The sequence below is a fragment of the Oncorhynchus kisutch genome, linkage group LG5, assembly GCF_002021735.2.
Source record: "Oncorhynchus kisutch isolate 150728-3 linkage group LG5, Okis_V2, whole genome shotgun sequence".
NCBI lineage: Eukaryota > Metazoa > Chordata > Actinopteri > Salmoniformes > Salmonidae > Oncorhynchus > Oncorhynchus kisutch.
Genome location: NC_034178.2, coordinates 24048744 through 24072632, shown reverse-complemented (window position 1 = coordinate 24072632; position 23889 = coordinate 24048744). Strand labels below are relative to the sequence as shown.

Genomic DNA, 23889 nt, shown 5'->3' with positions numbered 1-23889 from the left:
TCTCTCATTTTGTCTGTCATAGTTGAAGTGTACCTAAGATGAAAATTACAGGCCTCTCTCATCTTTTTAAGTGGGAAAACTTGCACAATTGGTGGCTGACTAAATACTTTTTTGCCCCTGTATAAGGACAATTCATGGCTTGAAGATTCAACTTATTGTTTCGCCTGTAGGCATTATTCTCTGCCCAATACACCTGAATCTGCCTTCACATCACAGTCAGGTTTTTGTAACTGGAAAAAGGCACTGTTTAAACATTCTGGGTTTAAGCTCCATTTGAAGGCAGAGCATCATATCAATGCTAGGTATGCTTGGAATCAACATAAAAGGGCTATTGACAGCAACTCATCAATGAGATGTCATAAATGAGGACCGTAAAAAGAAAGTGGAGGAAAACTGTACTTACATTAAAACAATTGCATATGTGCTCCTATTAACTGCCACTCAAAATATAGTGCAGAGGTCATCGAGTGCCTGATGACTCTCACAACAAGGTTAATTATTTGACAATCGTGTAAGAAATAGCAAAGCATGTCCCTCTCATAGAGAAAAGGATGAATGCAGGGGCCAATGCAAAGTACACAAGCCACCAAATCCAGAACAAAGTTCTTGAGGGCTTAGCTGAGATGGTACAAAGTGAAATAATAAGAGAAGTAAAAGAAAGTTACATTTCTGTAATTTATTTATGTAACCTATATTTAACCAGGAAGGGTTCATTGAGATTAAAATCTATTTTTCAAGAGCGCCCTGGCCAAGATAGGCAGCACCAAGTCATTACAAAAAAATTACAGACAGAAAACATGAAAAACTACAAGTAATCTAGTAAAAACCATTGAATTCACAAAAGTATAAAACAGCTCATTAAAAACATTGACAGGTCAGGGAATCAGCCTCAAAATCCTCTGTCAGTAAAAGTATTTTGTAAAGTGTAAGGACGATGGCGCAGAGTACATGAAAGCCCTTTTACCAAATTCAGTTCGGACATTTGGAACAGTTAGCAGGATAAAGTCCAGCGAACTAAGAGAGTACCCACCACATTTCTGAACAATAATAATGCACAAACAAAAAGGTAGTGAACCCAAAATGGCTTTGTAAATAAAGGTATACCAGTGACTGAGCCTACGAGTGACTAGAGAAGGCCAGCCAACCCTGGTATACAAAGTGTAGTGGTGCGTAAGGGTTTTGCAGTTTAAAATAAATCTCAAAGTGCCATGGTAAAAAGTGTCAATTGATCTCACACACTGAGCGGAAGCATTCATATATAAAATATCCCCATAGTCTAGTAAAGGCATAAACGTAGCTGATACTACTAGCCTCCTTCTGGCTTCAAAAGAAAAACAGGCCTTATTCCTCAAATAAAATCCCAATTTCAGCTTCAATTTTTTTGTAAGTTGTTGAATATGCAATTTAAAAGACAGGCCGTTATCAATTAAAATTCCAAGATATTTATATGAGGTTACAACCTCAATCTCCTTGCCCTGGCAGGTAATATGTGAAAGGTTCAGAGGTCTATTTCTTGCATTAGAAAACACCATCAGTTTAGTTCTCTCAGTATTGAGGATACGCTTCAATTGACACAGTATAAAAAGCAGTTTGCATGTTCTGGAAAGCTTTTGTAAGAGATGAGGCACAGCAGTAAATAACAGTATCATCAGCATAAAAATGTTGTGCATTTTGGACATTTTTGTCTCAATCATTTATATAAATAGTGAATAAAGAGAGGACCAAGAACAGAGCCTTGTGGCACACCATTCAAGCTAGACATTTTTTTGCAGATTGTTTGCAGATGAAATCAAAGATTTAAAGAAAAAAAGAACAAATGTCTTTAGTTGTGAGGTACTACATTGAGGTACTATTACAACGGGGCCATCCACAAAAGCTTTTTGGACTTTCAGTCAGCTGAAAGCTTAGAAGCAGCAAGTCTCACAAAAATTATAATTGATTGCCTTGAGAAACATGGTCTGGACTACAGAAATAATCTTGTGGGGCAAGGCTATGACTATGTGCATCTGTCATGAGCGGAAAGCATTCTGGTGTGTCTGCACGGATTAAAAACAGTGCAAGATTTGCATTTTATGTGCAGTGGTAATGCACATTGTTTGAATTTGGTTCTTGTCAATGCTGTAAAATCAGTACCTGAGGCAGTTAACTTTTTTCCTCTCCTGCAGAAGATGTATAACTTTGTATCTGGCTCGTAAGTTCATCTCAAAGTGGCTTGCAGTTCAGAAAGAGCTGTATCCACAGCAGCAGCCCAGGGAACTACAGAGACTTACGGATGGATGTAAGGTGGACATGCAGATACATGGCGTGCTGTAATCTGAGAGACATGCTTCCAGCAGTTCTGAGAGTGCTACAGGATTTCACACTTGAAAATAGTGGCGATAGATCAGTGGAGACAAGGGGCCTTCTTTCTCACATATATTTACATTTAATAGGGCTTTTGGTTACCTTTTGTATAATGCTTGGTGATGCCAAATTTCTTTCTGACATGCTCCATCAAGCTCTCTTGACCTAAGCAAGGGCTGTGGATCTAGTAGGTGCCATTACAGACACAATACAGGACTACAGAAGTGAGGGTTACTTTGGAGAACTATGGAAAGAGGTTGAAGGAGATTGCAGAGCATTGCAAAATAAGTGTACAATAAGTGTGAAATCTTAAACTTGTTTTAGGCTGTCTTTTATACACATAAAAGACAGCCTAAAACAAGCTTAAGATTTCACAACTCATTGGTGATGAGCACTGTAGGATAGAAAAATAGGGACCAAAGTGATGGTGAGAGCTATCTTTTTTCAGGTGCTTGACAGTCTCACAGCTGAGCTGCAGAGGCTATTCTCAAAGAATTGTGAGATAATGCAACGGATGCAGTCTCTCAACCTAAAGAGTGCAACATTCTTGAAATGAGGACCCTCTGATTGCCTTTGCTCAGACCTTTGAGTCAGATTTAGAGGACCTCAAACTAGAGGGCGACCGATTATGATTTTTCAACGCCGATACCATTTATTGGAGGACCAAAAAAAGCCAATTAATCGGACGATTATTTTATTTTATATATTTATTTGTAATAATGACAATTACAACAATACTGAATTAACACTTTTTTATTTTAACTTAATACATCAATAAAATCAATTTAGCCTCAAATAAATAATGAAACATGTTCAATTTGGTTTAAACAATGCAAAAACAAAGGGTTGGAGAAGAAAGTAAAAGTGCAATATATGCCATGTAAAAAAGCTAACGTTAAAGTTCCTTGCTCAGAACATGAGAACATATGAAAGCTGGTGGTTCCTTTTAATATGGTCGAATCCGGAAACTATCATTTCGAAAACAAAACGTTTATTCTTTCAGTGAAATACTGAACCGTTCCGTATTTTATCTAACGGGTGGTATCCATAAGTCTAAATATTCCTGTTACATTGCACAACCTTCAATGTTGTGTCATAATTACGTAAAATTCTGGCAAATTAGTTCGCAACGAGCCACGCGGCCCACACTATTGCATATACCCTGACTCTGCGTGCAATGAACGCAAGAGAAGTGACACAATATCCCTAGTTTAATATTGCCTGCTAACCTGGATTTCTTTTAACTTAAATATGCAGGTTTAAAATATATATACTTCTGTGTATTGATTTTAAGAAAGGCATTGATGTTTATGTTTAGGTACATTCGTGCAACGATTGTGATTTTTTGCGCAAATGTGCTTTTGTTATATCATCCTCCGGTTGGCGAAGTTGGCTGTCTTTGTTAGGAACAAATAGTCTTCACACAGTTCGGAACGAGCCAGGCGGCCCAAACTGCTGCATATACCCTGACTCTGTTGTACAGAACGCAAGAGAAGTGACAATATCCTTATTAAAAGAAATTCATGTTAGCAGGCAATATTAACTAAATATGCAGGTTTAAAAATATATACTTGTGTATTGATTTTAAGAAAGGCATTGATGTTTATGGTTATGTACACATTGGTGCAACGACAGTGATTTTTTTGCGAATGCGCTTGTTAAAATCACCCGTTTGGCAAAGTAGGCTGTGATTCAATGATAAATTAACAGGCACCGCATATATATGCAATGCAGGACAAGCTAAATAAACGAGTAATATCGTCAACCATGTGTAGTTAACTAGTGATTATGTTAAGATTGATTGTTTTTATAAGACACTTTTAATGCTAGCTAAAACCTTACCTTGGCTCCTTGCTGCACTCGCATAACAGGTAGTCAGCCTGCCACGCAGTCACCTCGTGGAGTGCAATGTAATCGGCCATGATCGGTGTCCAAAAATGCTGATTACCGATTGTTATGAAAACTTCAAATCGGCCCTAATTAATCAACCATTCCAATTAATCGGTCGACCTCTACCTCAAACATGAGGTTCATCAAACCAAGCGGCTTCTTGATAGGACAGAAAAGTGGAAGGGACAGACTGTCTACTCTCCTTGACTTTGTTGTGTTTCTAGAAACTTTATAAAAGAAGTCTTCCATGAGATATTTCGACTTTGTAAGATTTCTGTTGTTACACCAGTCAGCAGTGCTTCTTGCAAGAAAAGCTTCTCAGCTTTAAAACGGATTAAAACCCATCTAGGACAACAATGGTTGAAGTCACCTCGGAATTCTCAGTGTGAGTCAAGGAGGGCAAGCTCCCTCAACATGCATGACATTGTGAAACATTTTGCCAGTTCTCACCAGAACCGCAGACTTATGCTGGTTTAAATCTACCTAGGATAATTTGGCACTTAGGCGGTCCCTATAGTCATTATTAAAACCTGCACTGTGTACTAGCTAGTACACTGACATTCTAAAATGATCAATCCAAAGGGTATCATGTCACACAGATTTAATTTGGTCTTGATTAGGCCAATTCCAAAACTTTTCTTTGTTATTTGTTAACATAATATATATGAGCATAAATATGATACTGTAAGTCTGTAATATTGATGGGCACCAAAATAATTTTGGTTTTCAAGTCCATTTCTGCTTGATACCTGGTATGTTAAATTGTAGTGTTTTTTTGTAAACATACTTTTTTCTAAATAAATTATCAGAGTAATTGTATGTATGTCTATGTAATTTATGTAACACACAAATGCTATCTTATCTCCTTGGTGCTTGAGCTTTATTTTCTGAAAAACACTTATAGACCCAGATTATATATTCATGAAAACAGAGTGACTCAAGTCTCTCCATGTATGTGAGTACAGTGTGTGTGTGAGAGAGAGAGTAAGAAATTGAGCTGCAGTTCCGAGGTAGAGACACTGACTATTCATAGTATGTTAAAGAATTCTAGTGAAGCAACCCTTTTGGACAACACTTTCTGCCACATTGAAGAACTCCGGGTTAAGTGAATTATCACTTTTACCTCTAATCAGCAATCGTAGGATTCATTCATGATCCTTAGACACCAGGTCAGGGTTACACACTAATTTTATGTCATGGTCTATGGACCCCTTGAAGTAACCTTGGCCACCATGTATAAAACTCTAGTTCTGCCACTGCTTCTACCCCCAAGCCATAAGACTGCTGAACAATTAATGAAATGGTCACCGGATTATTTACATTGACACCATCCCCCCATTTATTTTGTACACTGCTGCTACTCACTGTTAATTATCTATGCATAGTCACTTTACCCCTACCTACATGTATAATTTACCTCAACTTATATGTACCCCCACACATTGACTCGGTACCAGTACCCCCTGTATATAGCCTCGTTATTGTTATTTTCTTAGTGTTACTTTTTATAATTTTTTATTTTAGTTTATTTGGTACATATTTTCTTAACTTCTTGAACTGCAGTGTAACGGCCTTCCTCCTCCTCTAAACGTCCATAACGTTTATTTAAAGACATAAACTGAACACCACAAAACAATAAACGTGAAACGAACGAAACCCGAAACAGTACCGTGTGGCAACAAACACACACGGAAAACAAACACCCACAAACCAAAGGTGAAACCCAGGCTACCTAAGTATGATTCTCAATCAGGGACAACAATAGACAGCTGCCTCTGATTGAGAACCATACTAGGACGAACTCAAAAACCAACATAGAAAAACAAACATAGACTGCCCACCCCAACTCACGCCCTGACCGTACTAAAAATTGGGCTGGCTAGGCTGCCTATACGTTTTTAATCCAAAATTATTAAATGGAATTAATCAGTCAACATAATAGTGATGACTGATGTGAGTAAATGTTTTATAAGCCCTACAGTTGCATTGGCCTGCATGATGCTAACATGCATAAAGCAAGCCCAGCCCTGTGAGTTCTATTTCTATCAGTTGTTGTCTGTGTCTGGGTAGAGGAAATCCCCCTCCTAATCTTGTCTAAATATAATTTATACCCAGGGGAGGAACTGGGGTAAGAAGATAACGTTATTTTTTGTGTGTATAAAGGGTTCGCGAGCCAACAAAAAAAAATATTCTCGAGACATAAAGCAAAAAAATAAATGTAACAAAATGTAAATATCAACATTTTATTATAGTGGGCCAAATCCTATCATCCCTATCACATAGGCTTATTTATTAGTTTCAAGCACATCACTAATGAAGATATTTACGAAGTTTTTAAGAAATATATTTACGAAGTTCCTAAGAAAACTACAAATTCACGAAGAACATTTTGAGGAATTGCATATTCAAACTATCTTATGAACTTCTTCTTTTTTGTCTTAAGCAATTTCTTAAGTTTTTTCCGAAGTAATGTTTTGTGAATCCGACCTCTGGTCCCATCATAGCCCATATAAAACATTTTTTTTACAACTGATTAATCACTGTCATTCATACCTTGTAGGGTCCAGAGTTATTCTACTTAGGTTAACATAAGGAAAAACTCCAGGCCCCAGGGGGTAAAAATTGCCCCACTGCTCTGGGATCTATGGTGCCACCAGTCTGCTTGCAGATGTCAGTTATCGTCGGGTATGTGGATAATCAGGGCTTTATTCAGGAACATTTTTGGGCTACTTTGATGTGTCAAGTGGGCGAGATGCGCAGTCTGTTTTTCACTTTATGAATTTTGAGATGTCTAAGTTTAACATCATAGAGAAACGTATTGTCCAAACCAACGATGTAATGGAATGTATTTGCTATTTGTATTTACTGCTAAGTCCCCTCCTGTTCCCTACATTTGTCACTACCACTGTCAACTCTCTCCTGACATGAACTGAAGCCACGTCTCATGTGTCCGCTCATCCACTGGTTTCCCCTCCATGCACTGCGAGTACCTCTATCAATTTTCTCTCCTTACTGTATGTAGAGTCAATCACAAACACAAAAACAATCACATTATTACACATCAGTGATTTTACTCCTTGCCTTGGACTAACTCATTCTAAGCTCTTTTGTCTAACTATGTAGCTAACTGCATTAGCATCAAATAGTTGCGATATGCAACTTTTCAGGGTAGTCAGGAACCAATATACACAGTCAATTAGGAAAGCAAAGGCTAGCTTTTTCAAACAGAAATTTGCATCCTGTAGCACTAATTCCAAAAAGTTTTGGGACACTGTAAAGTCCATGGAGAATAGAGCACATCCTCCCAGCTGCCCACTGCACTGAGGCTAGGACACACTGTCACCACCGATAAATCTACGAAAATTGAGAATTTCAATAAGTATTTTTCTACGGCTGGCCATGCCTTCCACCTGGCTACCCCTACCCCGGCCAACAGCTCTGCACCCCCCGCAGCAACTTGCCCCCCCCCCCACTTCTCCTTAACCCAAATTCAGATAGCTGATGTTCTGAAAGAGCTGCAAAATCTGGACCCCTACAAATTAGCTGGGCTAGACAATCTGGACCCTCTTCCTAAAATTATCCGCCAGAATTGTTGCAACCCCTATTACTAGCCTGTTCAACCTTTCTTTCGCATCGCTTGAGATCCCTAAATATTGGAAAGCTGTCGCGGTCATCCCCCTCTTCAAAGGGGGAGACAATCTAGACCCAAACTCTTACAGACCTATATCCATCCTGCCCTGTCTTTTGAAAGCCAAGTTAACAAACAGATCACCGACCATTTCGAATCCCACCGCACCTTCTCCACTATGCAATCTGGTTTCCGAGCTGGTCATGGGTACACCTCAGCCACACTCAAAGTCCTGAACGATATCATAACCGCCATCGATAAAAGACAGTACTGTGCAGTACTGTTCATCGACCTGGCCAAGGCTTTCGACTCGGTCAATCACCGCATTCTTATTGGCAACTCAATAGCCTTGGATTCTCAAATGACTGCCTCGCCTGGTTCACCAACTACTTCTTAGATAGAGTTCAGTGTTTTAAATTGGAGGGCCTGTTGTCCAGACCTCTGGCAGTCTCTATGAGGGTGCCACAGGGTTCAATTCTCGGGCCGACTCTTTTCTCTGTATATATCAATGATGTCGCTCTTGCTGCTGGTGATTCTCTGATCTACCTCCACGCAGACGACACCATTCTGTATGCATCTGGTCCTTCTTTGTACACTGTGTTAATAAACCTCCAAACGAGCTTCAATGCCATACAACACTTCTTCCGTGGCCTCCAACTGCTCTTAAATGCTAGAAAAACTAAATACATGCTCTTCAACCAATCGCTGCCCACACCCGCCCGACTAGCATCACTACTCTGGATGGTTCTGACTTAGAATATGTGGACAACTACAAATACCTAGGTGTCTGGTTAGACTGTAAACTCTCCTTCCAGACTCACATTAAGCATCTCCAATCCTAAATTAAATCTAGAATCGGATTCCTATTTCGCAACAAAGCCTCCTTCACTCATGCTCCCTCGTAAAACTGACTATCCTACCGATCCTTGACTTCAGCGATGTCATTTACAAAAGAGCCTCCAACACTATACTCAGCAAATCGGATGTAGTCTATCACAGTGCCATCTGTTTTGTCACCAAAGCCCATATACTACCCACCAATGTGACCTGTATGCTCTCGTTGGCTGGCCCTCGCTACATATTCGTCGCCAAACCCACTGGCTCCAGGTCATCTATAAGTCTTTGCTAGGTAAAGCCCCGCCTTATCTCAGCTCATTGGTCACCATAGCAACACCCACCCGTAGCATGTGCTCCAGCAAGTACAGTATATTTCACTGGTCATAACCAAAGCCAACATCTACTTTGGCCACCATTCCTTCCAGTTCTCTGTTGCCAATGACTGGAACGAATTACAAAAATCACTGAAGCTGGAGGCTTATATCTCCCTCACTAACTTTAAGCATGTTTTTTGTCTTCCCAGTCAAATCTGGTCCTCTACTGGTTAAGCCTCTGAACACCTCAACTCATGCCACATTCCCTCATTCAATCACTGCTGTGATCCCTTTCATGCACTGTGTAAGTAAGCCCTCTCTGGTGACTTTTTCAAGTCACCAGCCTTGTTGTTACTTAACAGCCTTATTCTAAAATGTATTTAATTAAATGTTTTCCTCAATCTACACACAATACCCCATAATGACAAAGTGAAACAGGTTTTTAGACATTTTTGCCCGAATAATTTAACAATTATAATACATTATTTACATAAGTATTCAGATCCTTTGCAATGAATTACAAAATTAAACTCAGGTGCATCCTGTTTCCATGGATCATCCTTGAGATGTTTCTACAACTTGACTGGAGTCCACCTGTGGTAAATTCAAGTGATTGGACATGATTTGGAAAGGCACACATCTGTCTATTAAAAGTCCCACAGTTGACAGTGCATGTCAGAGAAAAAACCAAGCCATGAAGTCGAAGGAATTGTCCGTAGAGCTCCGAGACAGGATTGTGTTGAGGCACAGTTCTGGGGAAAGGTACCAAAACATGTCTGCAGCATTGAAGGTCCCCAAGAACACAGTGGCCTCCATCATTCTTAAATGGAAGAAGTTTGGAACCACCAAGAATCTTCCTAGAGCTGTCCCCCTGGTCAAACTGAGCAATTGGGGGAGAAGAGCCTTGGTCAGGGAGGTGACCAAGAACACGATGGTCACCCTGACAGAGCTCCAGAGCTCCTCATGGGGATGGGAGAACCTTCCAGAAGGACAACCATCTCTGCAGCACTCAAACAATTAGGATGTTATGGTAGCGAAGCCAGATGGAAGACACTCCTCAGTAAAAGGCTCATGACAGCCCGCTTGGAGTTTGCCAAAAGGCACCTAAAGATTCTCAGACCATGAGAACCCAGTGTGCCTGGTGCCTTGGGACACAGAGACACACAGAGACACACAGAGACACAGAGATTACTCTTACCAGATGTCAACCTTCTCTGAGATGGGTTCGTTCCTGATGACCTCCGGGGCCATCCAGGCGACCGTACCGGCGAACGACATCTTGGTGCTCTTATCACTCATTTCCTTAGATGTGCCAAAGTCTGAGATCTTCACTGCGTCGTCGTACGTAATCAACATGCTGGAGGGAACAGGCACAGTCAGGAAAGTGTACTGTAGCCACAGCTACTCTAGGTTTCCCTGGCCTAGAACTATTCAAATGACCTTAACGAGAATATGGTTTTGAGGTCTGGTACCGTGATACACTAACACTAAAACACCCTCAATGGAAGTAAAGTCATATAAATTTATATTTACTTTGTGTATGACCATATGTTTGCATGACAATGAACACAATAGAGGTGTTGGCTCAAGCACAAACAGGACTGCAATGAAGCTAAAGTATAGTTATCAATGTAGGTAGAACTTACTTGGGTGACTTGAGGTCCCTGTGGATGATCTTGCGGAGGTGAAGGTAGTTCATGCCCCCAGCGATGCCCATGGCCCAGTCGATGAGTAGGGAGGGGGTGACTTTCCTGCCCGCCCTTAGCACCTCATACAGCTGGCCCTGTGCACAGTACTCCATTAGGATACAGTAGCAAGGAGCCTGGGTGCAGATACCCCTAGAGAGGAATAGAGAGAGGATAGGAAGGAGAAGAAGAGAAGAGTGGGTGAGTAAAGACATGACACAGTACTCCATGATGATGCAGTAGCACAGAGCCTGGGTGCAGATACCCCTGGAGGGAGGAGAGGAGAGAAGAAAGGGGGAGAAGAGCGTGAGTAAAGACATGACTCAACATATAATATTTTATAACTTATATATGTCTTTGTAGGGAAGAGAGGGAACAGTGGGATTATAGAAGGCTTGAGGAAATGCGCCAGAAAGACCCTGAACATATAATCACTATTTACAAGCTACTGTACCTACCGGAAGGAATTAATAAATAAAACGTATTGATTCTCTAAGGGGAAATTTGGTTTGTCACCAGTATAATACAAAAACATGGACAACCCAGACACAGGCATACATGATCAGAACACAAATATCTGAGGACTAATGGCGAGGAAAAGAGGAAACTGGGGACGACATGAGCAGATGAACAAGAAACCCCCTGATATTTCTGCTACTATTCTCACTTGAAGGTGATGATGTTGGGGTGTTTGAGCTTCCTCAGGTGTCTAATGTCTGTCTCCTTGATGTCTCGAACCTTCTTCACAGCTACTTCCTGTCCGTGGAGTTTCCCCAGGAAGACAGCCCCCTGGACCCCGCTGCCCACCCACTGCAGCTCTGAGATGTCCTCAAACGGTACCTCCCACAACTCTGAAGGGGGAGAGGAGAGGGGATAGGAGGGAGGGGGAGAGAACACGGAGAGACGGAGAGAAAAGAGAGAGGTCAGTGATACAGTATCGTCAGAAAAAAGGGGTCAGGGTGAGACACATCCTGTTTATGAGTGAGTGAGTCACTGCTTTTAGAATGACAGTAATTAAAACCAACATTTCCAATATTACTGCATCTAGGATGGACACCATTCCTTGATATACTATGTACATACTGTATGTCACGCTCGTCTGAATGAATGGACCAAGGCGCAGCGTACTTAGGCGCAGTAGTACTCTCCTGTACTCCCTGTTAACTCATGACTGCACGGCCAGGCACGAGTCCAACACCATCATTAAGTTTGCCGATGACACAACGGTGGTAGGCTTGATCACCGACAACCACGATTCAGCCTATAGGGAGGAGGTCAGAGACCTGGCCGTGTGGTGCCAGGACAACAACCTCTCCCTCAACGTGATCAAGACAAAGGAGATGATTGTGGACTACAGGAAAAGGAGGACCGAGCACACCCCCATTGTCATCGACGGGGTTGCAGTGGAGCAGGTTGAGAGCATCAAGATCCTTGGTGTCCACATCACCAACAAACTAACATGGTCCAAGCACACCAAGACAATCATGAAGAGGGCACGACAAAACATATTCCCCCTCAAGAGACTGAAAATATTTAGCATGGGTCCTCAGATCCTCAAAAGGTTCTACAGCTGCACCATCGAGAGCATCACTGTCTGGTATGGCAACTGCTCAGCCTCCGACCGCAAGGCACTACAGAGGGTATTGCGAACGGCCCGTTACATCACTGGGGCCAAGCTCCCTGCCATCCAGGACCTCTATACCAGGCGGTGTCAGAAGAAGGCCCTAAAAATTGTCAAAGACTCTAGCCACCCTAGCCATAGATTGTTCTCTCTGCTACCGCATGGCAAGCGGTAGCACTAAGTCTAGGTCCAAGAGGCTTCTAAACAGCTTCTACCGCCAATCTATAAGACTCCTGAACACCTAATCAAATGGCTACCCAGACTATTTGCATTGCCCCCCTCCCCTTTACACCTCTGCTACTCTCTGTTGTTATCATCTATGCATAGAAACTTTAATAACTCTACCTACATGTACTTATTACCTCAACTAATCGGTGCCCCCCCGCACATTGACTCTGTTGTTATTTTACTGCTGCTCTTTAATTACTTGTTACTTTTATTTCTTATTCTTATCCGTATATTATTTAAACTGCTTTGTTGGTTAGGGGCTTGTAAGTAAGCATTTCACTGTAAGGTCTACTACACCTGTTGTATTCGGCACATGTGACTAATAACATTTGATTTGATTTGATTTGATTCTCATCTAATTTTTATGAGAAATATTACTGTGATTAAAAATTCCAGGTTGTCTGGAATATCAAATAACATTCAGCTCAGACACCCATACATACCCCACAAGACATGCCACTAGGGGCCTTCACAGTCCCCAAGTCCAAAACGAATTCACGGCAACGCAGAGTATTATACAGAGCCATGATTGCATGGAACTCCCTTCCATATCCAATTACTCAAGCAAACAGCAAAGTCGCCTTTAAAACTTGATTAAACAACATCTCATGGAACAGCGGGGACTGTGAGGGGACACACACAAACACACGAGCAAACATAATTTTTGATGTTGTATTGTATCTAACATTTTGGTGACTGTCCTTGTCTATCAGTGTATCAGTGTTTTGTTGCTTGTTATGTTTTGTGTATCTTGTGGACACCAGGATGAGTAACTGCTGCTTCTGCAAAAGCGAATGGGGATCCAAATAAACAAATAATAGGGTTGCAGTGCAAACCATGCATGAACAAAAGACAACTACAACAACAGAATATAACAATCATACTTCATGGCAATAATTGATAGACTTCTGAAAAAACGAATCCATCAAGGTAGATCCTTAATCATTCGTAGCGCCCTGGCTAATTTGATAAATGTATCAGAAAATTATCCCTGTGATGGAAGGGAACAGCAGAACAGCAGTAAATTCTGCATCCTGTGTTAACCGTCTGTCTGTCTCCCCTTACCAGGCACACTCCCCTTCCCAACCCCCATCACCCCCATCCCTGGAGAATCCCCCCCACCCCTCCTCTGCTATCCTTCCATATTAGCCTCTCAAATCCCCCTCTTCCCGTCCTCTCAACACTCCCCTCATGTTCCCTCGCTCTACCCCCTCCTCTTCTACCCTTCCACAATAGCTTCCAAATCCTTACCTTCCTCTCATTTTCCCCTCTCCTCCTTCTCCCTTTCCCTCTCCCACTACTTTTCCCCTCTCCTCCTCCTCCTCCTCCTCTCATCCCCCTTCTCCCATTCCCTCTCTCTGTCCCCTCTAGAGCACAGAAGTCTTGTTACAGTCGACTTGCCACAATAGCAGGATTTAGAGTAGAAAGTGTATTACCCAGAATTTTAGTGTGTGTGTGTGTTGTGTTTGGGGGTGAGGTGAGGTGAGGTGAGGTTCAAGTGTATTCACACATTCCAGGTGTAAAGCTAGCTTAGGGGTGAACTGGGAGGGGGGGTGTGGTATGTTATTTGAATCTTGATTCTGAAACCAGTACAATGCATGTGTGCTACTGATAGAAAAAACTGAAATAAAGGAGATGAGGCTATGTTAGAAGAGGTATTCTTTGAACTAGATAAACGGAACAATTTAGACTACAGCCTTGTGTTGTTATTGCAGATCCCCAACAGTTCTTTGAAATTGATAGCCAATGGAAGCAGTCCAATACTACTACTACAGTCTGTAGGTAACACTACAATGGTCCATCTTATCAAAACAGGCCGGCCTGAGCTACCTTAACACAAAGGGTCTTTATGATGGTCCAATCTGCTTTTCCTTTCCTGTTATTTTATGGATTCAAAAGGGGGACATTGTGTAGTGTACAGGCAAGGTACAGAGAGGTGGAAGCTCAAGATGTTTAGAGAATAATAAGAATGAATCAAATGAGTGCAAGAGATGGGGAGAGAGAGAAAGAGTGGGGGAGGGAGAGAGAGAGATGTAGAAGGAGAGAGACAGAAATGGAGAGAGAAAAAGAGAGAGGGATTGAGAGAGCATAGGACTACTCCATAAAAGCTTTTATGGACATTTTTACTTTTAATTTCCCCATCCCTCTGCCCTACCTGGCTGTTCCTCCCCCACCGAGCTGTATCTATCTGCGTAGCAGTGACTGTGTGTGTATGTATGCATGTGTGTGTGTGTGTGTGTGTGTGTGTGTGTGTGTGTGTGTGTGTGTGTGTGTGTGTGTGTGTGTGTGTGTGTGTGTGTGTGTGTGTGTGTGTGTGTGTGTGTGTGTTTGTGTGTGTGTGTGTGTGTGTGTGTGAGTGTGTGAGTGAGATACAGGCAGGGAGGCAGGCCTGTTTATGTCTGCAGCCTGGCTGCTACAATAGCCCTCCTTTCCCCTGGGAACCCTCCACCAAATCTAACTCATACATTATTCAACACCACACACTGACACTGCACCTCTCATCTCTATTAACACACACAGCCTCAGCAAACACTATCTCTCACACACACGGGCATGCACACACACACAAACACACTTACATAAACACAGGCGTGCACACACACACACACACACACACACAATCTGGCAAAGAGGTGCACATATGTTTTATTCCACCTCTCTCTCTCTCTCTTTCTCCTTCTCTCTCCAGTCAGAGTGGGTTTTCTTACAATATGCTGGTGTGTTTTAATTTTTGATTAATTTTACCACCGACTGGTTGATATAATTATACATAATCACATGTAGGCCTAATCATCCCATTAACATACACTACACAGTTGATGTTGGGAAGTTTACATACACCTTAGCCAAATACATTTAAACTCAGTTTTTCACAATTCCTTACATTTAATCCTAGTAAAAATTCCTTAGGTCTTAGGTCAGTTAGGATCACTACTTTATTTTAAGAATGTGAAATGTGAGAATAATAGTAGAGAGAATGATTTCTTTCAGCTTTTATTTCTGACATCACATTCACAGTGGGTCAGTTGTTTACATACATTCAATTAGTATTTGGTAGCATTGCCTTTAAATTGTTTAACCTGGATCAAATGTTTCGGGTAGCCTTCCACACGCTTCCCACAATAAGCTGGGAGAATTTTGGGCCATTCCTCCTGACAGAGCTGGTGCAACTGAGTCAGGTTTGTAGGCCTCCTTGCTCGCACACACTTTTTCAGTTCTGCCCACAAATGTTCTATGGGATTGAGGTCAGGGCTTTGTGATGGACACTCCAATACCTTTACTTTGTTGTCCTTAAGCCATTTTGCCACAACTTTAGAAGAATGCTTGGGGTCATTGTCCAATTAAAAGACCCATTTGCAACCAAGCTTTAACCTTTAACCTTTAACTGATGTCTTGAGATGTTGCTTCAACATATTCACATACTTTTCCTTTCTCACGACGCCATCTATTTTGTGAAGTCCCTCCTGCAGCATAGCACCCCCACAACATGATGCTGCCAACCCCGTGCTTCATGGTTGGGATGGTGTTCTCGTTTTACTGTGGATATAGATACTTTGTACCTGTTTCCTCCAGCCTTGTGAACAAGGTCCTTTGCTGCTGTTCTGGGATTGATTTGCACTTTTTGCACCAAAGTACATTCCTCTCTAGGAGACATAACGCTTCTCCTTCCTGAGAGTTATTTTTTCATTTTTTTCACCTTTATTTAACCAGGAAGGGCTCATTGAGATTTGAAATCTCTTTTTCAAGCGCGTCCTGGCCAAGTCATTACAAATTTACAGACAAACAACATGAAAAAGTACATAACATGAATAACAAAATCATAAAACAGCAAAAACATTGACAGGTCGGGGAATCAGTCTCAAGATCATTCATCAGTGATTTAATAATACCAATCGGGACAAGTTCTTCCAGTTTAAAAGTATTTTGTAAAACGTTCCAAGACGATGGCGCAGAGTACATAAAAGCCCTTTTACCAAAAGACATTGAACAGTTTGCAGGATAAAGTCCAGCGAACGAAGAGAGTACCCACCACATTTCTGAGCAATAAAAATGGCCAAATAAAAAAGTAGTAAACCCAAAATGGCTTTGTATATAAAAGTATACCGATGACTGAGCCTACGAGTGACTTGAGAAGGCCAGCCAACCCTGCTATACAAAGTACAGTGGTGTGTAAGGGTTTTGCAGTTTAAAATAAATCTCAAAGTGCCATGGTAAAGGGTGTCAATTGATCTCAAACACTGAGCGGAAGCATTCATATATAAAATATCCCCATAGTCTAGTAAAGGTATAAATGTAGCTGATACTACTAGCCTCCTTCTGGCTTCAAAAGAAAAACAGGCCTCATTCCTAAAATAAAATCCCAATTTCAGCTTCAATTTTTTTGTAAGTTGTTGAATATGCAATTTAAAAGAGAGGCCGTCATCAATTAAAATTCCAAGATATTTATGAGGTTACAGTCTCAATCTCATTGCCCTGACAGGTAATAATAGGTGAAAGGTCCAGAGGTCTATTTCTTGATTTAGAAAACACCATTAGTTTAGTCAGTATTGAGGATAAGCTTCAATTGACAAAAGGTTTGTTGAACAGTATAAAAAGCAGTCTGCAAGTTCTGGAAAGCTTTTGTAAGCTTTTGCACAACAGTAAATAACAGTATCATCAGCATAAAAATGAAGTTGCGCATTTTGGACATTTTTGTATAAATTATTTATATAAATAGTGAATAAGAGAGGACCAAGTACAGAGCCTTGGGGCACACCATTACAGACAGACAATTTAAAAGACATGAATGAGCCCATCAAATTGAGTTATGACGGCTGCATGGTCCCATGGTGTTTATACTTGCGTACTATTGTTTGTACAGATGAACGTGGTACCTTCAGGCATTTGGAAATTGCTCCCAAGGGTGGACCAGACTCTACAATTTTTTTCTGAGGTCTTGGCTGATTTCTTTGGATTTTCCCATGATATCAAGCAAAGAGGCACTGAGTTTGAAGGTAGGCCTTGAAATACATCCACAGGTACACCTCCAATTGACAAAAATTATGTCAATTAGCCTATCAGAAGCTTCTAAAGCCGTGACATCATTTTCTGGATTATTCCAAGCTATTTGAAGGCACAGACAACTTAGTGTATGTAAACTTCTAACCCACTGGAATTGTGATACAGATAGATTATTTCACTTATAATTCACTGTAACAATTTTTTGAAAAATTACTTGTGTCATGCACAAAGTAGATGTCCTAACCGACTTGCCAAAACTATAGGTTGTTAACAAGAAATGTGTGGAGTGGTTGAAAAACGTTTTAATGACTCCAACCTAAGTGTTGGAGTCAACTTCCGACTTCAACTGTCTTTGCAAAAGTATGTGGACACCCCTTCAAATGAGTGGAATCGGCTATTTCAGCCACACCAGTTGTTGACAGGTGTATACAATCCAGCATACAGTCATGCAATCTCCATAGACAAACATTGACAGTAGAATGGCCTTACTGAAGAGCTCAGTGACTTTCAACGTGGCACCGTCCTGGGATGCCTCCTTTCCAACAAGTCAGTTCGTCAAATTTCTGCACCTCCTAAGCTGCCCTGGTCATATGTAAGTGCTGTTATTGGGAAGTGAAAGCGTCTATGAGCAACAACGGCTTAGCCGCGAAGTGGTACGCCACACAAGCTCACAGAACGGGACCGCCTAAACATTTCTTGTCCTTGGTTGCAGCACTTACTACAACACTTGCTGCCTCTTGAAGCAACATCAGCACAAGAACTGTTCATTGGGAGCTTCATGAAATGGGTTTGCATGGCCGAGGAGCTGTACACAAGCCTAGATCACCATGCGCAATGCCAAGCTTTGCCAGGAGTGGTGTAAAGCTCACCGGCATTGGACTCTGGAGTAGTGGAAATGCGTTCTCTGAAGTGATGAATCATGCTTCACCATCTGGCAGTCTGACGGACAAATCTGGGTTTGGCGGATGCCAGGAGAATGCTACCCCCACCAATGCAAAGTGCCAACTGTAAAGTTAGGTGGAGTAGGAATAATGGTCTGGGGATGTTTTTCATTGTTTGGGCTAGGCCCCCTAGTTCCATTGAAGGGAAATCTTAAAGCTACAGCATACAATGACATTCTAAAATCGGTGCCCGACCTCACTAATGCTCTTGTGGCTGAATGGAAGTAAGTCCCTGCAGCAATGTTCCAACATCTAGTGGAAAGCCTAGTGTAAAGGCTGTTATAGCAGAAAGGGGGGACCAACTCCATATTAATGCCCATGATTTTGAAATTAGATGTTTGACGAGCAAGTGTCCACATACTTTTGGTTATGTAGTGTATCAACACTTTCCTCCATACTTAAATATATTTATTTTTCTGTAAAGGCATACCAAAAAGCTATCATTAAATCTGTTCAAATTGTGATCACACACAATAGTGTGCAGGACGGGTCAATATTTGCATTGTTTCCTGGTCAGGTCATGTTGTCAGGAGAAGCTCCCGACTCTAAACACAATCCCTATCTCTCTTCTTACCTTCCAGGTTGTGTTTGTGTTCGGTGGAGTAGGCCTTGCCGATCATGGTCCAGACTGGCTTCAGACACCCAAACAGTCCCTCCAGAAACCCTCCACTTCCTCCCGACAGCAGTCTCACATCATCAGCCTTGCTCTGGACCGCACCTTCCTCCGCGTCCTGGCCCTCTCCCCTCCCCCCTCCTTCCCCATTCTCACGGAGCTTCAGCACGCTGTTGGCAAAGTGCTCCTGCTGTTCTTCGCTCGGCGTGGGGCTGTGTCCCTCGCAGGTGTGTTCTTCATTATGGCCGCCTCCTCCACCTCCCCCGCCCTCAGACTCCGGAGCACCCCCGGTATCGATGGATAGTACATTCCGCAGGACACACTGGGTGGGGGTCAGATCCATCTCAGGGGTGCAGGCGGGGGACTCGTCCAGCTGGTTCCGGAAGGGAGGGGTGTGTTCTGAGAGGGGGGTGTTGAACTCTGAGAGGGAGGGGGACAGGGCGCGGGTCTCAGTGATACAGGCCATGGGGAGCTGTGGTCATGGGAACCTTAAGAACCTTGTGTCTGGCTGACTGGTGGTCAGGGCCAGAGAGAAAGGTTGGCCTGTAGGAGGAGAAAGGATAGTCATCATTGTAGATAACTACAGTTTGCCTTCTATCAATAGCAACCTTGGAACGACATATGTATTACACTGTATACTTGTAAGGGGATACTGAAGTCAGAGTCTGCATCAGGATTTTGGGGATACCATGTCAACCTTTTATCCTGATATGACTAGCCTCCAATGAGGAGTACCCTATGATGATAATAATAACAGAGGCTAGTCGTATTGAAGGGAAATCTTAAAGCTACAGCATACAATGACATTCTAGACGATTCTGTGCTTCTAACTTTGTGGCAACAGTTTGGGGAAGGCCCTTTCCTACATCAGCATGACAATGCCCCTGTGCACAAAGCGAGGTCCATAGAGAAATGGTTTGTCGAGATCGGTGTGGAAGAACTTGACTGGCCTGCACAAAGCCCTGACCTCAACCCTATCGAACACCTTTGGGATGATTTGAAACGCGGACTGCGAGCCAGGCCTAATCGTCCAAAATCGGTACCCGACCTCACCACTAACCAAAGAATAAACATGATGTGTGTCTTTTCATATTTTATATTCTTAGAAGAGTATTCAGTCATTGTTCAAATACAAACAGTTAGAGTGTGTAGGCTAGCATACTGCAAATCAAATTGGAGGGAATTTTAGCATTGTGCACAGTCCTTCTGTTTTCTCTCATATCCTCCTACTACATCTCTGGGAGATCAGTGCAACTTTTGTTAATAGATCAGTGCTATCTTAATATAATAGCAGTTCTTGTGTTGCTGTTAGTAATGACAGAAAAGAGTGAGTGGCTGCTCTACAAAGCTTGTCAGGTCCCCAAGGACAGACATCCCCCACAACAGATCCCGGAGAATATGAATAGATTTTCCTCTGACTTCTAGGCTATTTTTTATTACTAATGATGATAGAGTATAAGGACAATACTGCAATGACATATTCGTATAGCAACATTCCCTTGGTAAATTAGCTGTTCAACAAAATAATGATAGCCAATCTGGATATCAAGGCAAAGTTATGATAACTAGGCCTAGGAAGGGTAAAACTAACCTGTCGCACGACGGTCTAAACCCATCTCACGTTCCCTATTAGTAGGTGAACAATCCAACAAAATGATTTGCACAGATAATTCCAGGAGGATATTAATATTAAGGAAGTCTCGAGGTTCTGTTCACCTGAGTTAGAATACCTTACGATAAGCTGTAGACCATACTATTTACCAAGAGTTTTCATTAATTCAATTCGTAGCTGTCTATTTACCACCACAAACCGAAGCTGGCACTAAGAATGCACTCAACGAGCTGTATAGAGCCTTAAGCAAACAAGGAAATACTTAAGTGTTGCCCATTAGTTTACTCCAATTAGGGGAGAGGTGGTAGGGCAAGAGGAAAATATATTTTTAAAAGATAAACATAGTGCATTCGGAAAGTTTTCAGACCTCTTGACTTTTTCCACATTTTGTTATGTAACAGCCTTGTTCTAAAATGTATTCAATAAAACATTTTCCTCATTGCTCTACACACAATACCCCATAATGACTAAGTTAAACAGCATTGAAGGTCCCCAAGAACATTCTGGCCTCCATCATTCTTAAATGGAAGAAGTTTGGAACACTAACGCTCTTCCTAGAACTGGCCGCCTGGACAAACTGAGCAATCAAGGGAGAAGGGCCTTAGTCAGGCAGGTGACCAAGAACCCGATGGTCACTCTAACAGAGCTCCAGAGTTCCTCTCTGGATATGGGAGAAGCCTCCATAAGGAAAACCATCCCTCCAGCACTCCACTAATCAGGACTTAATGGTAGAGTGGCCAGCCGGAAGACACTCCTCAGTAAAAGGCACATGACAGCCCGCTTGGAGTTTGCCAAAAGGCACCTAAAGACTCTCAGACCATGAGAAACAAGATTATCCTGTCTAATGAAACCAAGATTGTACTCTGGCCTGAATGCAAAGAGCCACGTCTGGAGGAAACCTGGCACCATCTCTATGGTGAAGCATGGTGGTGGCAGCATCATACTGTAGGGATGTTTATCAGTGGCAGGGACTGGGAGACTAGTCAATCAAGGGAAAGATGAACAGAGCAAAGTACAGAGAGATCCTTGATGAAAACCTTCTCCAGAGCGCTCAGGACCTCTGGGGCGAAGGTTCACCTTACAACAGGATAATAACCCTATGCATACAGCCAAGACAACGCAGGAGTGGCTTCGGGACAAGTCTCTTAATGTCCTTGAGTGGCCCAGCCAGAGCCCGGACTTGAACCCGATCGAACATCTCTGGAGAGACCTGAAAATAGCTGTGCAGCGATGCTCCCCATCCAACCTGACATATCTTGAGAGGATCTGCAGAGAAGAATGGGAGAAACTCCCCAAAAACAGGTGTGCCAAGCTTGTAGTGTCATACTTAAGAAAACCTAAGAAAGCTGTAATCGCTGCCAAAGGTGCTTCAACAAAGTACTGTGTACATTTACTAATGTAAATGTGATATCTCAGTTTTTTTTATACATTTGCAAAAAAAAATTAAAAACCTGTTTTTGCTTTGTCATTATGGTGTTTGTGTGTAGATTGATACGGAAATAGCTTATTTAATACATTTTAGAATAGGGCTTTAACATAATAAGATGACTCAAAGGGTCTGAATACTTTCCGAATACACTGTGTGTATATATATATATATATATACACACAATACCAGTATAAATCTTCTCATTCAAAGGTTTTTTTATTTTACTATTTTCTACATTGTAGAATAATAGTGAAGACATCAAAACTATGCAATAACAAATATGTAATCATATAGTAACCAAAAAAGTGTTAAACAAATCTAAATGTATTTTATATTTAGTTTCTTCAAAGTAGCCACTCTTTTCCTTGATGACAGCTTTGCATTCCCTCAACCAGTTTCTTGAGGTAGTCACCTGGAATGCTTTTCAAACAATCTTGAAGGAGTTCCCACATATACTGAGCACTTGTTGGCTGCTTTTCCTTCACTCTGCCGTCCAACTCATCCCAAACCATCAATTGGGTTGAGATTGGGGGATTGTGGAGGCCAGGTCATCTCATGCACCACTCCATCACTCATTCTTGGTCAAATAACCCTTACACAGTCTGGATGTGTGTGTTAGGTCATTGTCCTTGTTGAAAAACAATTGATAGTCCCACTGGGGTGGCAGGTAGCCTAGAGGTTAGAGTGTTGGGCCAGAAACCAAAAGGTTTCCAGATCAAATCCCTGAGCTGACATGGTAAAAATCTGTAGTACTGCAATTAACCCACGGTTCCTAGGCCGTCATTGTAAATAACAATTTGTTCTTAACGGACTTGCCTAGTTAAATAAAGGTTAAATATTCTAAAACAGACCAGTTCTACAAAGTATGGGAACCTTATCTAAATTACCTAGAATCTGAGGTATCAGCTATTATGCTGCAAGGATTCTCTTAGAATGGCGGGGATCTATGTATTTCAGAACTACACTGTACGTTCCATGTGTGGAACCTAACCTCTTGGTTTAAACTGAGCTTTTTTGTTTAATTTCTGTTTGTAAGTTTGTTTAAAATGTATGTATTGAGAGACGCAATGATGGTGATGGGGTGAGAGAAGCACCGAGCGGGAAGAGGAAAATGGTGTACGTATGTATGTGTGTGTGTGTGTGTGCGTGCGCGTATGTATGCGTGTGTATATGCATGGGTATATGTATGTGTGTGTATATATATATGCGCGTAGATATGTGTAAGTGGGTGCTGTTTTTCTTGTTTTTGTTCTGTGTGCTTTGTCTCTGTTGTTGTATCTTTTAATATGGGTGAAAATTGTGAAATTCCAATAAAAATACTGTTACAAAAAAATTAAAAATTAAAGTTTTTTATTTTTTTTTATTTTTAAGAAGTGGTTTCTTTGCAGCAATTTGACCATGAAGGCCTGATTCACACAGTCTCCTCTGAACAGTTGATGTTGAGATGTGAATGTTACTGCCTGTGTCTGAAGTCTGTGAGGTGCAATCTGTGGTGCAGTTAATTAACTTTCTGTGGTTGGTAACTCTAATGAACATCGTAGGTATAGGTAACTCTGGGTCTTCCTTTCCTGTGGCGCTCCTGATGAGAACCTGTTTCATCGTAGAACTTGATGGATTTGAAACTGCACTTGAAGAAACTTTAAGAGTTCTTAAAATGTTCTGCATTGACTGACCTTCATGTCTTAACATAGTGATACTGTCATTTCTCTTTGCTTATTTGAGCTGTTCTTGTCATAATATGGACTTG

The 23889-nt window shown here is 41.7% G+C and overlaps 1 protein-coding gene across 3 annotated transcripts in view; it reads right to left on the bottom strand.

The window, feature by feature from the left end:
• The window catches only part of LOC109890133 (mitogen-activated protein kinase kinase kinase 12), an 81134-nt gene that overhangs the window by 43020 nt on the left and 14225 nt on the right, over positions 1–23889 (bottom strand). For all 3 annotated transcript variants that reach the window (XM_020482089.2, XM_031824698.1, XM_031824699.1), the window contains exons 2-5: positions 19063–19644; positions 11365–11548; positions 10659–10850; positions 10211–10369 (exon numbers count right to left, since the gene is read on the bottom strand). In XM_020482089.2, coding sequence (XP_020337678.1) covers positions 10211–10369; positions 10659–10850; positions 11365–11548; positions 19063–19567 — 1040 coding nt within the window. In that variant the 5' untranslated portion in view covers positions 19568–19644. The remainder of the gene's footprint in view (positions 1–10210; positions 10370–10658; positions 10851–11364; positions 11549–19062; positions 19645–23889) is intronic.